This window comes from Panthera pardus, unplaced genomic scaffold (genome assembly GCF_024362965.1).
Source record: "Panthera pardus isolate Hobbes unplaced genomic scaffold, ASM2436296v1 HiC_scaffold_16, whole genome shotgun sequence".
Taxonomy (NCBI): Eukaryota; Metazoa; Chordata; class Mammalia; order Carnivora; family Felidae; genus Panthera; species Panthera pardus.
Genome location: NW_026526721.1, coordinates 113,556,632 through 113,574,121, shown reverse-complemented (window position 1 = coordinate 113,574,121; position 17,490 = coordinate 113,556,632). Strand labels below are relative to the sequence as shown.

The 17,490-nt window shown below is 37.2% G+C and overlaps 1 protein-coding gene across 1 annotated transcript; it reads right to left on the bottom strand.

Annotated features, from left to right (window-relative positions):
• Nucleotides 1–9,293: 9,293 nt before the first annotated feature.
• Nucleotides 9,294–17,404, bottom strand: COMMD2 (COMM domain containing 2). Its single transcript, XM_019439365.2, has 5 exons — nt 17,270–17,404; nt 17,096–17,173; nt 16,331–16,413; nt 15,385–15,558; nt 9,294–10,264 (listed from the first exon to the last, which is right to left on the bottom strand). Exons 1-5 carry the CDS (start codon nt 17,334–17,336, stop codon nt 10,067–10,069), a joined length of 600 nt encoding a protein of 199 aa, XP_019294910.1. The 5' UTR covers nt 17,337–17,404; the 3' UTR covers nt 9,294–10,066.
• Nucleotides 17,405–17,490: the final 86 nt, after the last annotated feature.

Genomic DNA, 17,490 nt, shown 5'->3' with positions numbered 1-17,490 from the left:
ATCCTGCACAGGGGCCCACAAAAGCAGCAGCCACCACGCACACCACAGCTCCAGCTTACAAAAGTGCAGCTGCTGGTTTTCCACTTGCGTGCCTTTGTTCTTGTTCATCGGCATAGAAGGCTCACCTTGCTCGTCTATCTGCTCAACTTCTGCCCTTCTCTCAACAACTCAGAAACACTTTTCTGACCACTCCAAGCTGAAGTGCTTTTTCTCTACGCTGAAGTTCCACAGGGTATACTGTACATACTGTTCACTCATCACTCTTATTTACTCATTGATTTGCTCATTAATTTCTTTATTATGTGCCAGGAGCTAGTCTAGGCATTGTTCCATTTGATAATTACTATTTTATGTTTTCATCTTATTTATACAAGCAAACTGTGATATACTAACTAAAAGATTACAGTGAAACCACCAGATTTTCTAAATTCTAAGGAAACAGGTTATAGACACAATAAAGAAGATACAGAAAGCAAATAAAAGGAATAGCAGAACATTAAAAGGAAAATGCTAGTAAAGACTGTTTTGAATCTGGTCTCACTAATCAGACTGTGAGATCCTAACTATGAGTTTGTTAGTCAACCTATATCCTAAAATACTGTCTAACTTTTAGATGCATGACAATTTGTAAAGCCATTTTACAAAACTTCCACTTTATGAAATAAAGTAGCCAATTTTACAAAATTCATCTAATTGTATCATTGTCTTCTGTAGCACTTAGGGTTCTTTAGACCCTAACCTAAACAGAGAACAAATGTATTGTACACATTAGGTACGCTACTGAATAAAAGGGTAGCTCTGAGACCAGGCCCTTAAACGACAGGAACATTTTTGTGAGGCCATGGAATAGGTCTCAAGCATCTTGCAAGGCTGCCACTAAAATGAATTTGTGTCAACCACTCTCTCTAATTCCTCAGGTTTCAGAGTCCCAGGAGAGAGACTTACAGGTTCTGCATGAATAGCAAAAGGTGTCGTCTCTTTTCTGACAGTCCCACCAAACAATATTCAATTAGGAAGAGATTATTCCCCAAATGTAACTTGGGGTGCAATGACCAAAAGTGTGAAAATGATCAAGGGCAAAAGAGTACCTACCTGATGCCCCTAGTGAGAACTACTCACTCCCTCTCTTACGTATGCAGAGCTCCTTATTTGTTGTATCTCTTCCTCTGCCTAGTCACACTCTGAGTTAATGTTTACGTACCTTTCCATTCCATCCACTAGCTTATCAGCCCCAGAAGGCAAGTGGCTTCAGCAGCTGCATTATCCAGAGAATGGTGTCCTAAAGATCCCCATAATTAGTTTACAAATATTCTGAGGAGTAAACTTAAGCAAAAGTAAATGCCTTTTTCTCTGTTCTATTACAGTCAATTTTTATAAATTTTTAATAGTTTTACCTAATATGAAAATACACAAAATGAATATGGGAGGACATAAATCCTCCTTAGTTGCTTTCCTATCTTCTCTAAATATGTAAAATGCTCACAGAACATTCCTCATTTTAGTTGGAAATATTTTATTTTATTATTGTTATTGTTGTTGTTATTTTGGAGACAGAGAGAGAAAGAGAGAGCGGGGGAGAGGGGCAGAGGCAGACAGAACAAGAGAGAGAGAAAGAATCTTATTCAGGCTCCATGCTCAGTGCAGAGCCCAAAACAGGACTTGATCCTAAAACCCTGGGATCATGACCTGAGCCAAAATCAAGAGTTGGGATGCTCAACTGAGTCACCCAGGAGCTCTGGAAATCTTTGAAATAAAAATAAAGATACAATGTTAATCTAATTGCTTCTGGAGCTGATTTCTGCTAAAAGTCTCTTTAACAGGTTAATGAATTCTCCAAATGGTATAACTTTGAATAAGACTAAAACTAAAACCTCTGATCACTGGAGAATAACTCTACTAGTAACTGGCTGGGAAGAAACTGTTCCCTGACTTTTCTAACTTGTATCTGGGAAGAAAACGATAGGAAACCATCATGGTAGAAAATACATGACTAAATCTATCAGAGTTTCTCCTACAAACACTATAAAATAAAATGCAACAGATTAATTCCATAGTAAGACCAAGAATAAGACTCAAATACTGTAAAAACCAAGAAAATATCTACACAGTGGAATATTATCCACCCATTAAAAGGATGAAGTCCTGACGCATGCTATGACATGAACCTTGAAAACATAATGCTAGGAAGCCAGACATAGAAAACCACATACGATATAATTCTACTTATATAAAAAGTCCAGAAGAGGCAAATCCATAGAACATAAATTAGCGGTTGCCAGGGGCTGGACGGAGGAGGAATGGAAAGTGACAGCTGATGGATATGTGTATCTTTTTGGAGTGATGAAAAAGTGCTGTAATCAGATAGTAGGGATGGTTGTTCAACTCTGTGGACATACTAAAAACCACCAGATTGTACACTTTGAAAGGGTGAACTTTATGTGAATTATTTCTACAAAAAAATTTTTTCTTTTTAAGGAACAGAGGAGGCTTCATGAGATTTAGCATGAAAAGAAATTGTTTGTAAGAGCCTAAGAAAGGCATGTAACTTGGTATTTGTATCTGGGAAAAGACAAAGAGTAGAAGAAAAAAAGCATAGAAAAGAATACCCAGTAATTACATCCTTAAGAGTCTAAATATTAAAGATTTTAATTACACTGCTCATATCATTTCCCCCTTTTAGGAAAGTATATGGTGACGTGCTCTTTTTTGGGAGGGTGGGTACTAAAAATATTGCCAGCAGTCTTTCTTCGTTCTTTTGCTCTATGAATTGTGCAACAGTCTTAGCTGCAAATCAAGCAACTTTATGATGTTGTAGCATTTAAACTCACTTGAGCTTTGTAAGACCTTCCTATTTATTTGCAATAAAAGCATATGGTTTGTAGACCATGCCAGGAAATCATATCCCACCCATCTATACTTGCCCCAGTGAAACTCAAAAGACCTCCCTGGATTTTCTTTTCCTCATTCTTTGAATTTTAATCCGTGTGTTTTTAGTCTTTGAGTTAACTAAGAAGCCTTTTCGTACTGTGAACTAAGCACATTCCTTCCAAACCACAGGCATCCACTTCTCATTGGATTTATGACAATCACAACATTGGCATGCAGGTAAAACAAGAATTAAATTTGCTTTTCCCATCGCACCTCTGGTTACCTCAAGGAACCCCAATTTAATGGGAAGGAAGTAAGGATAATTTCTGCCATCTTAACCAGGTCCAAGTATTCCACAATATTCCATAGTCATCTATCCTTTCCTCTGCACACTTCTACAGCTCTAGCTATTGAATCACATTAGAGTTTTACCTTTCAGAAAATGGTGGAATTTCAAGGAAAAGGAATTCTAACAGACAGAAGCCCATAGGAACTTCCCTTCTTCAGAACAGCCTCTTTAGGAAATTCCTTTCTGAATCTATAAGTTTATGGATTAAACTACTTCAAGGACAGAATGGCCTGAGAGCATTCTAAACGGAGATTAGGACTTTATCCTTTGTTTGACACACAACATGGGTCACTCAAAGCACTTAATAAATATTTAACAAAACTGAATCGGTAACATTGTAAGAATGAGCTAGAAAAGGTTTTAAAATTTGCTTTGTTTTCTCTATCAACACAATGACAAATATAAATGACTGGATTATAGCTGAATATAAGAATAAAGAGTAAGAAAAATTAAGAATAAAACAGGTAAAATGCCTCAGATGGTTTGTGAGAAAGGGCAAACATCCCTTTTGTGTTGCCTCTTTTTAGCTGGTTGTTGGGCAGATTGTTCTGCAAGAGAAAATGTGGTAACTTTGGCGCGCCTAGGTGGCTCAGTCGGTTAAGTGTCCAGCTTTGGCTCAGGTAATGATCTCATGGTTTGTGAGTTCAAGCCCTGCATCGGGCTCTGTGCTGACAGTTCAGAGCCTAGAGCCTGTTTCAGATTCTGTGTCCCCTCTCTCTGCTCCTCCCATGCTCATGCTCTGTCTCTCAATAACAAATGAACATTAAAAAGAAAAAATTAAAAAAAAAGAGAGAAAATATGGTAACTGTAAGACAGGAAAATGAAAATCATGGTCTTTCCAAATAAAAAGTGTCAATTTAGTCTCAAGAACAAGAAAAGAGCATGGCCTCCCACTCTGACAGCTACATAATTAGTAATATTTCCTATGATAACAAACATAGTTTACGCTATAATTATAAAAAAAAAAAATTATCTTACAAAAAGTGGCTTCAGTTTAAAATGACAATGACTTAAGTAGTAGCCAAATTTCAGAGGGCTCTGATGTAGCTATTTGTATTCCTGATGCTCCCTTTTACTTAAAGCCTACTAAGAAGATAAAATTACTTTCCCTATATTTCCCCATATGGTAAGTAGAATCTTACAGATTCGTGCCTATCAACCATAATTAAGTCATTTGAGTTCCTGGGCAGAGAGGGGTGGAGCTATGCAAACATGGGAAAAAGAGCCATTGCTATTCATTGATCGAACCATTAAATATGTATTTTAATGCCATAAGGTAGATCATTGTTTTCTTACATCCATCGTATACATTTTTTGCAAAGTAGAGAAATAATGGGCTTATTCTGCTTTTATAATTAAAACATCACTTTCAAAGTTTGTAAAACTCGGGGCGCCTGGGTGGCTCAGTCGGTTGAGCGGCCGACTTCGGGTCAGGTCATGATCTCACGGTCCGTGGGTTCGAGCCCCGCGTCAGGCTCTGGGCTGATGGCTCGGAGCCTGGAGCCTGTTTCCGATTCTGTGTCTCCCTCTCTCTCTGCCCCTCCCCCATTCATGCTCTGTCTCTCTCTGTCCCAAAAATAAATAAAAAACGTTGAAAAAAAAATTAAAAAAAAAAAAGTAAATATAGGGGCGTCTGGGTGGCTCAGTCGGTTAAGCGGCCGACTTCGGCTCAGGTCATGATCTCGCGGTCCGTGAGTTCAAGCCCTGCGTCGGGCTCTGTGCTGACAGCTCAGAGCCTGGAGCCTGTTTCAGATTCTGTGTCTCCCTCTCTCTGACCCTCCTCCGTTCATGCTCTGTCTCTGTCTCAAAAATAAATAAACGTTAAAAAAAAATTTTTTTTAAGTAAATATATTTAAATTAGAAGCAATGTAGTATGATACTCTTTTCATGAAAATATTTTCTATCACTTATAAAAGAAAGGTAAAGAGAGGACAGTAGCCTATGATTATGTAAACTGTGGAAGGATAAGTTAAGGAGGGACTTAATACATACATTTAAATATATATGTATTTAAAAAATAGCCTGGGTGGCTCAGTTGGTTAAGCGTCTGACTTCAGCTCAGGCCATGATCTCACAGTTCGTGGGTTTGAGCCCCACGTCTGGATCTATGCTGACAGCTCAGAGCCTGGAATCTGCTTTGGATTCTGTGTCTCCCTTTCTACCCTCCCCCCCCTCCCCCGCACTCTCTGTTCTTCAAAAATAAATGTTAAAAAATAAAATTAAAATAAATACAGAGAAGAGTGATATAGTAGAGCAGGAACACTTTAATATAGCAGTTGGCAGAACTTCTTGACCATAAGGGCTGTGAAACACTACAAAGTATTATTTGTTTTCCTTTGGAGATTAAAAACTATACAGATAATTTTCCATTTAGATGTAATATTATGCAGAAAAAGAGGAACACAGGTAATTCTTCATTTAGATGTAATATTATGTAGAAAAAGAATTGGCTTAAATAATGTTTTGAGAGTCTCATTTTTTTTCCCGCTAGTATGAAGGAAAAAAAGAAAAAAGGGAGTCAGGACCAACCCTATATGTACAACTCTCAGCCTGAGTCCTTTGGGGGCTGAGTAGTTTTGAATAGCTCAGTTTTCTGGAGAGCTATGTGTATAACATTCCAAGAATTAAAATTTTGAATGAAAATATTACTAAAATTGTATTTAAATTCCATGATCTTTATTCCTCCCTTCAGATTCCAAAGTTGTTTTTTTTGAATGAGTCATTCAAACTTACAGAAATTAAGAAGGAAAAGAAACAGCTATAATCTTACCGCCTAGAAACCACTAGGAAGCGTACAGAACATAATTCAAGGCTATAAAATAATGAGATCCTCAGTCTACACGACTATTTTCTAAACCCTGTTACTATGCTGTATCTTATTATGCTAAATTTATACCCTTTTTGTCCAGTTCCAAAGACTAACCTCTTAACTTTCTCCAAAGATTATACCCTAAAAGGCCTCACAGTGTTATAATTTTAAGGACTCATACATCCTTCCACACATACATCCTTCACACACTCTTAATGATTTTTCATACTTTCCTTAGCAACAGATTCTGTTTTCAAAGGTATATTTTGTTTTTATGGCATCCCCACCACCTTTCCAATTTGCTGCTTTAAATTTGCTTAAGCTTGGTAACATCAATAACAAAAAAAGCTCACTGAAATCTTGTGAAACACAAAAAAGACTTCCAATGGGTGAAGTATATATAGAATTTGTGATATATATATAGATATATAGATATATAGATATATAGATATATAGATATATAGATCTATATATATTGGTCATTCCCTACTCAACATCTCTGTTCTGACATATGTTACTATTCTGGTTTTGAGACATGAGCGATACAGCAATCCTGAAAAATCAACATACTTATAATCCAAAATGACTTACTAAAAATTGAGATAAAGACAGAAAGGCACATTACCCAGAGTCATGATACCTGCTCATACAGGAGCACAGAACAGTGATTACATCAGCAGAAAATATGTTCATATATTAGCTACAAAAAAAAAAAAAAAAAAAAATCCAATGTGCCCTAAAACAGGGCAAGGGAGTTCCTAAGGATGTGGAATGTTTAAACAAGAAAAGAAATAGGCTTATTCAGTGCCCTGTACTAAAAGTGAGCCTCACGTTCAAAGAGTTAGGAGACTGCTTCCAATTCATTCTGGCCCAAAAGGGTAAAGAAGGCAGAACATCAGAAAGAATAAGGTTCGGAGAAAGGAGGCCAGGGGAGCTTGACACAAATAACAAAAGACTAGTACCTGCTTTCTTGTTTTGACTGGGGTTAGATCAGTGTATATAGAAGAAAGGTTGCCTTGAAGGGACACAGTGCTATTATTTCAATCTTGGCTGGGGTCAGACCTGCTTATCTTCTACCAAATGTAGATAAATAAGAAGCCTCACAGAATGTTGGCAGGCATGTTGCTTTTAAACCTGATGACATTCTACTATCACTTCATGTAATATATAAAGTGTTTTTTTAGTTTGTGAGGTTGTTAACATGAAAGCTTCATTAACCAAGTTATCATGATTATTAAAAATTATTTGATTATAGTTTATTAATATCTAATATTAGTTATTTTGCCACTGCAGAACATATACTTGTGACAATTAAATGGGTAGCAATTAAAATTGTGCTTTTCTTCCACTGGTCTCTGTTCCCTACTAGATTCTCTCTCTCTCTCTTTTTTTAGAGAGAGAGAGAGAGGGTGCAAGTGAGCAAGGGGCAGAGAAAGAGAGAGAGAGAGAAAGAGAAGCAGGGCTCACCCGAAGGGGGTGTTCAAGCTCACTTGATGTGGGACTCAAACTCCTGAACCATGAGATCATGACCCGAGCCGAGGTCAGATGCTTAACAACCAAGCCACCCAGGCACCCCCAGACTCTTTTTTTTTTTAAATTTTTATTTATTTTTTTAAATTTACATGCAAGTTAGTTAGCATATAGTGCAACAATGATTTTAGGAGTAGATTCCTAAATGCCCCTTACCCATTTAGTCCATACCCCCTCCCACAGCCCCTTCAGTAACTCTGTTTGTTCTCCGTACTTAAGAGTCTCTTATATTTTTGTCCCCCTCCCTTTTATTATTTTTGCTTCCCTTCCCTTATGTTCATCTGTTTTGTATGTTAAAGTCCTCATATGAATGAAGTCATATGATAGCTTTCTCTAATTTCGCTTAGCATAACACCCTCTAGTTCCATCCACGTTATTGCAAATGGCAAGATTTAATTTTTTTTGATTGCCAAGTGATACTCTGTTGTATATATACGCGGTGTATATATATATATACCCCCCACATCTTCTTTATCCATTCATCCATTGATGGACATTTGGGCTCTTCTTATACTTTGGCTATTGTTGATAGTGCTGCTCTAAACATGGGGGTGCATGTGTCCCTTCGAAACAGCACACTTGTATCCTGCGGATAAATACCCAGTAGTGCAATTGCTGGGTCGTAGGGTAGTTCTAGTTTTAATTTTTTGAGGAAGCTCCATACTGTTTTCCAGAGTGGCTGCCCCAGTTTTCATTCCCACCAGCAGGGCAAAAGAGATCCTCTGTCTCCACATCCTTGCTAACATACATGGTTGCCTGAGTTGTTAATGTTAGCCATTCTGACAGGTGTGAGGTGGTATCTCATTGTGCTTTTGATTTGTATTTTCCTGATGATGAGTGATGTGGAGCATTTTTTCATGTGTCGGTTGGCCATCTGGATGTCTTCTTTGGAGAAGTGTCTATTCATCTCTTCTGCCAGTTTCTTCACTGTATTATTTGTTTTTTGGGTGTTGAGTTTGATAAGTTCTTTATAGATTTTGTATGCTAACCCTTTATCTGATATGTCGTTTGCAAGTATCTTCTCCCATTCTGTCGGTTGCCTTTTAGTTTTGCTGTTTTGCTGTTTCCTTCACTGTGTAGAAGCTTTTTATTTTGATGAGGTCCCAATAGTTCATTTTTACCGACTCTCTCTTAAGAGAAGAAACACAATGTCACTCTGACCCGAAAATCTCTAATTCTTAGGATGCAAGGCATTGATAGAACCCAGATTGCAGCTTTGAGTCTGATGGCTCTAAAGGTGTTCCTGGATTGCTCCATGGGGATGAGGCTCTCAGAATAAGATATATATACATTTAAGACTGAATCCCCATTTCCACCCTTGTGTTTTTTTTTTCTCCTTAAGTCTGCTACTCCTTAAGTCTCCCTGTGTCCCTGTACTCTATCAGGCTAATCCGACACATCAGTATCTGAGTTTTTCAAGCTGACAGTTTATAGTTACTAAAAAACAAACAAATCAAGTCTGTAAAGAAGAAGGGATATTTACATGTAGTAAACATGGACTCCTGCCCTTTTTATATACTGCATCCAAAAAAAAATGACAAAAGTCACTGTAATTTATATTTAGATAATTAATAAGTGATTATATTACTCTTACATTCACTGTGTATAAACGTAAATGACAGCGTGTCTCTTAGATGCTTTGCGTACTAAGGAAAAAAAGTGGTCCTTGATAAAATGTAATACATGATCACACAAATTTGAGTACTATTTAAGCAAGTTAGCCATGACAACTCAAACTTAAGCAACATAGTATTTATTACCTTTACTAATCAGGAAAAATGCATGAACCCCCTAAACAATGTAGCATTTAAAAAAATTCATATCTACTTCCAACTATTCCATAGCTACTAACATTGTGGGTGCTTTTAAAAGTCAAAAACAATGAACTGTCTAAAAATATTCTGAATAGCAGTAATATCACATTGTGAATTTTATTTTCAAATTTTGGTCAATAAAGAACAGTAAGGTTAAGCAATCAAAAGAAGTACGAATAAAAGACATTCATATACACCAAAGATATGAATAGGACAGATTCACTTCCAGTTGATTCAATTATACATACACTTTTAACATATAAAATACATCTTAATTAGTCAAGAAACAGACCACATTTAGCACCAGGAAAGGAACTTTACTTTAGCGTTTTTTTTTTTTTTTTAATGTTTATTTATTTATTTTGAGAGAGAGACAGAGTGCGAGCAGGGGAAGGCCAGAGAGAAAGGGAGAGAAAATCTCCACGCTAATAGCGCAGAGCCCAATGCAGGGCTTGATCACATGAACTGTGAGATCATGACCTGAGCCCAAATCAAGAGTCAGACGCTTAACCAACTGAGCCACCCAGGCACCCCTTAACTTTAGCTTTTGATCATGACCTCAATATCTTGTCATAGAAAAAGAAATTTCATGGGAACTATATGTATTTATCACTGTAATTAATAAAAAATTAAAAAAGTAACTGTCGCATTATCAATATGTGAGTGATTCAGTGATTCCAGTCCTGAAAACTGGAACTACTTGATATTGCGCACAACTCTCCTACAGTGGTTTGTTTTCATCTCCTCCAATGCTTGTTCCAATTGCTGAACCAAATGGAGCAGAGTGGCTGGGTCTGTCTGCAGAACTTTGGTGTTGTGATCTCCATTCTGATTAAGGTGTAGCTTTATAGTCACTGATGGTTTTATCTGTTGCCTGAGGCTTCTGCTTGCAAGCTTCATTTTAAATGGAGTAAGAGAATAACTAATTACCATGCTGAACATATAATATTTATAATTACCTTATATCATATACAAAAGTCAAATTTCATATAAATCATAGACTTCAAAATGAAAAATGAACTTTAAAACCTTTGGAAAGAAAAAAGGCATGACAATGTATATGCAACCTTGCCCGGCAGAAGGATTTCTTAAACATGATATAAATTTAAATTATATAAAATTTCTTAAACATGATATAAAAGGCACAAACCACAAAGAAAAAAACCGATAAGCTGAAATACATTTAAATTATTAACACTTTCTTTCAAGAATACCTAAAGATAGTGGAAAAACAATCCACAAACTGATAAGATATTTTATGACGCATAGAACCCCCTCCCCCAACAAAAGATCAGTATTCAGAATGCATGAAATTTAATCAGAATGTTCTGATTAAAAACAACAACAAACCCCATAAGACCAAGAAAAATGTGCAGAAGACCTAAGTAAGCAATTCACAAAAGAAGTAACACAAATAGATAAACATAGGAAAACATGTTCAACTTTTTATTAGTAATTAGGAAAATGGCAATAAAAACATAACATACTATTTTACACATATCAGACTGGCGAGAATTAAAAACCTGCCCATGTGGGGCACTGCAAGTGATAGGAATGGGAACTCTCATCCACTGCTGGTCAGAGTGGTAAGAGAATAACTTTGGAAAACAATATAATAGTACCATCAATTACACTCCTAGGTATATACCTTGAGTTCTTACATACATACGTATATTCACAATAGTATTTGTTTCCAAGAGTCAAAAATTAGGAACATTTCAAATACTCTTTAACAACAGAATGGGTGTATTGAGAATATTCCTAAAAATAAAATGCTTACTAAATGTCAATAAAAAGAACAAACTACAGCAATATAAATTGTCATGGATAATTCTAAAAAGAAAATGTTCAATCAGAAAAGCAAGTTGCAGAAGAATACATAAAAACTAAAGTTTAATGAAAAAATGTGTTAAACTAATTGTTGCACCATATGCTAACTAATTTGGATGTAAATTTAAAAAAATTAAAAAAAGATAAAGTACTCACTGGCCAAATGGGGAAAAAAACCCAAAAACTATAAAGAAAGGATTAACATCAAATTCAGGAAAATGGTTACCTCAGGGAAGTGTGAGGGGTTGTAACTGTGGTAGGTCACAGATGGTTTCATTGTATTTCTTTAAAAAAAAAAAATTTAAATTCTTTATTTTTGAGAAAGAGAGACACAGAGTGCGAGTGGGGGAGGGGCAGTGAGAGAGGGAGACAGAATCTGAAGCAGGCTCCAGGCTCTGGGCTGTCAGCAAAGAGCCTGACGCAGGGCTTGAACTCATGAACATCGAGATCATGACCTGAGCTTAAGTCAGATGTTTAACCAACTGAGCCACTCAGGTACCCCTCAGTGTATTTCTTAAGCTTGGCAATGGGTACTTGTTTTACTATTATTCTTTAAACTGATTATCTATAATCTTTATTTGTATGATATATTCTGAATTTTTTTTAAAATGTACTATTGACCTATTTTTAAAAGAAAAAAAAGAAAACTACTAGAAACAATGGCTAACTTGAAAGCGAAGGCATTTAGCTCTAGCACCAACTGTTCTCTAAAGACCATTCTTCCTTAAAAGGAGCCAGGAGCTCCTTAAAGGAGTAACTGATTAGAGGTCTGGGATAACAACTGTGCAAGATTGAGCCTGAAACATCTTGCTATACAGGAAAGCAAGATTGTTACCTAAAATTATTGGAGTCACGTCAAAAGGACAAGAAGCCCAACTGAAGAGACTTTCGAGTGAGCAAAAAATCTAACCCTGAGATTTCAGGATTAATTTATACCACAACACAGAATATTCTGACTAATAACTTCTTCCAATTAATTCTAGGTGATCTGGCTTCCAAAAGAACCCACGATACTGAAATTTAATGTCTAAAAATAATTTGGAAACAACAGGTCAATCCCCTTGAGTTCCCCAAAATAATACAGATACTTATAAGTTAAAGTGTCTCTTTAAGATCATTTCTCCAGTACAGAAAATTATAGATATGAAAGATAGGTAAACTATAAATATGATGACTGAAAATACTACTTATTGATTCACTTACACATTGTTTATACTTCTTTTTCCTCTATATCTGCATTGATAGACAGGGACCAAATGTATCTAGGTGTATAAACCATAAATTTTTCATCCAAAGACTCAATCTATCCTCAAACTTTTACACAACATAATATCTAAATTAATATCCTTTACAAATAAGCATCTATATCATTCTTTAAAATTTCCAGGTGAAGGTTATACAACATCCCTAACAAACACCTAGTAAGACATATTTAGACCTAATTTTTTTCTCAGAAATGAATTTCAAGGACAGTACTACAGGATAAAGAACAGTAGCCCACAAGGTTCCTGATTAGGACTTATGTTCTGTCCTTCTCTTTGTAAAAATAACAAAAGCAATTTAAATGGATCAGTCCTAAAGGTAAATCGTCCCTCACCAATCTCAGATGCATTCAATTTACTTATGTTATTAAGTGCATTAATTGTGCTGGCAATTTATGAAGGGAAATGTTTCTACTAGAAACTGAACTATGATGATTAATGTATTTCTCATAAGCAACTGCACAAATTAGATGGTAATTGTCCATTCACTACCAGTGTCCATGAGACAAATCAGTTACTCAAAAATGAAACATCCTGTAACTTGTCACTAGTTTCCTAGCAATTCAGCTGATCTTCATCTGACAAGTCTTCCTCCTATAAAGAAGAATCTACTCCAATTAAAATCCCTTGTAATAATTTTGACTAATGAGCTCAGAAAATCAATTAGTTCTCTAAGTAGCTTTTTTACCCCTTAAACGCATTTTACCACATGAAGCAATATTCATTCAGTATACACTCAACTTTAAACTATATTAGTTCTTGCGGTAACACACTATTCAAACCCATTGCACTGGGTAAATGAGCTCTCCCAAGTTTTAGAAAATTCAATTGCTTGTTTCTAATTTCTAAAAATGTCTTCATAATGGAAAAACTCAATGCAAATCAATAAAGCCAAAAAAATAACTTCTATGGGCTACCAGAACCCAAAAGTCAGAAATTACCCACACCCAAGAGAGAGCTAAAGATTTACAAGATAAATTACTACTGAATCTCATAAACATGACCATCTCACATCTCCTCCACCTGGTTATTATGAAAGGACCTAAACATAGAAGCTTGGCCACAGTGATCTCCTCCTTCCCATAGCCCCACAGGATTTGCTGCTTATGATGTCTCCCAAGAGCACGAACTGTGTCTGATTCTTTAAATCCACAATACCTAACACATGATAACTGTACAAGAAATATTTGATAAATAATTTAAGAAGCTACTTACCCTCCCCACCTTTTTTTATATTCAGCACTGAATGCCTATTATGTACCAGGCATTGTGCTGGGGACACAGTACTGAACAAGACACAGTACCTGCCCTCATAGAGCCTACAATCTGGTTTATACCATACCCTGTGTTTATACCTATTCAAGCACTCATTACACTGGATTATAACTGCTAAACCCTCTAACTGAATTTCTGTATCCTGTTTGGACCATCTTACCACCATTCAAATCAGGAAGAATCCACTATAACAGTAATTTACAAACTTTACTGCAAATTAGAATTACCTGGGTAACAAGTGGAACTCTAAAAAATTCTGATGCTCGGACCAAACCCCATAACAATAAAGCAGAATCTCTGGGGCGGAACATAGATACGAAATTTTTTTTTTTTTATAATTTTTTTTTTTTTTTTTAACATTTATTTATTTTTGAGACAGAGAGAGACAGAGCATGAACGGGGGAGGGTCAGAGACAGAGGGAGACACAGAATCTGAAACAGGCTCCAGGCTCTGAGCTGTCAGCACAGAGCCCGACGCGGGGCTCGAACTCATGGACTGTGAGATCATGACCTGAGCCGAAGTCGGACGCCCAACCGACCAAGCCACCCAGGCGCCCCACGAAAATATTTTAAGACTATCTAGGCCTTTCCAATATGCAGTCAAGTTTGGGAACTAGTGTGCAACCTATTCAAAGCTCATTCCCTTATGCTTATGCTGCCTCCTCTTCCAAGAACATTAACCCTGGTTTTCTCTATTTATTGACCCTTCTGAAATTTTACCTCCTTTTGTTTAAGCTTTCCTGGATTCTGCAAGCATCCACTGAACGACCTAAGCCATGTTTGTGAAGTACAGTACATAGCTGTAACTTTATGTATACAACTATATTCCCCCCCTCCAGTAACTTATAACTATCTGTAATTACTAGTTATTTTGAGAACACCTAATATCCCTGAGTATATAACATCTTTTCCAATTGAGAAAATGTCTCATACTTCTTTTGTGTACCAATGCATTTGGCACAGCTCTAATCAGCAAATGATGACATTCAATAAACATCTATTAGCTGTCACTGCTTGATAAAGGGCTACATACAAGAGTCTGAGAACTCCCTTTCGGTTATCAATGTGGCTTTGCAAATGACTGAATCTTACAAACGTAATGTGTAAAAGCAGCCAGACACAAAAGAATATTTACTGAATCATTTCATATATAGAAAGTTAAAGAACAAGTAAAAGTATGTATTTGAAGTCAGGGTGCTCGTTAACCTTTGGAAAGGAAAGGAGAATTGGTAAGAAGCAAAGAGGATGCTTTTGGGGTGTCTGTCATGGGCAAGTCTTGGTTTTATGGGTGTTTTTACCATGTGATAATTCACTGAGCTATACAATGACGTATGCACTTTAATCCATGTATGTTTTGCTTAGGCATAAAAGTTTTTAAAAATCAAATACTGCTTTAAAAATTTGCATGACCATCTCCTTACCAAAAGAACCTATTTGTTACAAACTTTGCAAGTGAAACTGATGTAAACACATTAAGCATATCAGAAAATGAACTATTTGTAAAATGGTCTCAGAATAAACATTAAAAAAATAAAGTTTCAAACCAAAGTTCAGTTAAGGTGGTAAAGAATACAATAAGCCTGAGGACATAGAACCAAAATTAATCTTAGTTTGTCAGGTGGGGGGGGGGGGGGGGGGGAACCATACCTGTACATCTAGTCTCCATTCAAGGCTGTGGTAAGTGGGAAGGTCTGGTGCCAATTCACTCAGAATAGTTCTGATCTCTTTTCTGTTGTCTAGATAAAGCTGAAGCAATAATTTGTTCAATTCTTCAGAGAATCCCAGAACAAAAACAGAATCTTGGAAATCCAGTTCAGAAATCTGGAAGTGAATCAAGTTTAACAGAACATCAAATTTATGTTTGTCTAGAAATGCTAAAATATTTGATATACACAAAAGAATATGATATCTAATTCTTTTCTGCCTGGTAAAAGAAACAACATCCTTTATAGAGATAACTCTTACCCACTATTTTGAAGTCTGAGTTTCTGATACATAAAAATACTTGTATTAAAGCATAAAAAGAATTATTAAAATGCCCAGTTTCTCAGGGTGCCTGGGGGCTCAGTCGGTTGGGCCTCTGACTTCAGCTCAGGTCATGATCTCACAGCTCGTGGGTTTGAGCCCCATGTTGGGCTCTGTGCTGACAGCTCAGAGCCTGGAGCCTGCTTTCGATTCTGTGTCTCCCTCTCTGCCCCTCCCCCACTCGTGCTCTGTCTCTGTCTCTCAAAAATAAATAAATGTTAAAAAAAATTTTTTTTAAATGCCCAGTTTCTCTCCTATTCTCCGTCAAGTCAGATACTGCTAATATGCAAAAAAATAAAAAATAAAAATAAAAAAATCATTTATTCCTCCCCCTTCCTAGGATACCCACTATTGTATATGGCTTAACAACATGCAGAATTAGAGGGAATTCCAGTTTATACTAGCAGATCACATTACAGCCATATTGTTTAGGCATGGCTTCACTAAATCAATTATAAACCATTAACAACATTACTAAAATAAGCAGGTGCCTGCCAGGGCTATGATGCAGAGTATACTGGAGCTTTTTAAGGTTGAAGAAATACAAACACTCCACAGAAGCCCTTACCATAAGCTTTGAGCTTTCAGTGAGGAGGTATGTTAATCCTTCCACACCATGCTGGACAGTGTCACTGCTCACATTTAGTTTTCCTGGGAAAAAAAGAAAAAAAAGCAAATAAATTATTGTGTGATATTTATCCTTGTATTCAAATTCTTATTTAGGAATAAATATTATCCATTATTCCATATTTGCAAACACTACGATGAAAAATAATGACTTAGTAATAGACTCCTGTTCATTCTCCACTGCTGGACAAATGCTTTGGGTATCTGCCGCCGTGTAACCTTCTTTTCAAAATGCAGACCCGTGGAGACAGACTAGCATCAGACATACAGTCCTTAGTCCTTCTCTTGAATGTCCAGCTACTTCAAGTCTGGCATAAGTGGAATTCAAGGGCTAACAATCTCAGAAACTACCCTGTCCGGCAGGGAAAAAACAATACTGCAGCAAAAGCGGATATTTGAACTAATTATAACCAAACACTTGCATGATATTAATGGCTCACCCAACTATTTCACACGCTTTGGTGCATTTAAGCATCATAGTATCTTTGGCATTTGTCCATTTTACGGATGACAACACCGACTTAATAGAAGTTTTAAAAATCTCAAAGCTACTTAGGGGATGGGCAGGATTTGCGCCCTGAAGAGCCTTTCTGCTTTTATTCTACCACAATGAGAACTAGACCATTGGAGCTGCAAAAACCCCTATCTCTCCAGGGTGCCAAAGAATGGCCCGCACTTCCCCGCGAAGTGCCTCTCCCAGGCTTACTGGCGGCGCCTTCGTAGATCTTGGGGTTCGAGCCTCGCCTCAGGAATTCCACCGCAATCCGCCCAAACTCGGCGACCACTGCAAGGGAAACCAGGAGACCGTGAGTGCCGGGCACACCCCTTGTTCCCCTCCCCAGACCACAGAACACCACCCTCCACGGCCGCGTCCCCTGACCCGTGCTGTCCACTTGCGGCAGAAAGGCCAGGTGCTCTTTATGCTCCTCCGAAAGGTCCAGCAGCATCTTCCCAAGTCAGAGGACTTTACTCGGCAGTGTTGACCCCGCCCTCGCCACTTCCGGGGCCAGCGTCCAAACGCAAAGAAGCTCCGGCTTCTCCACATCCCCAGCTTTGGGTTCCGGCCTGAGTCCTACACTCGAACGCCCGCCGATGGTGTAT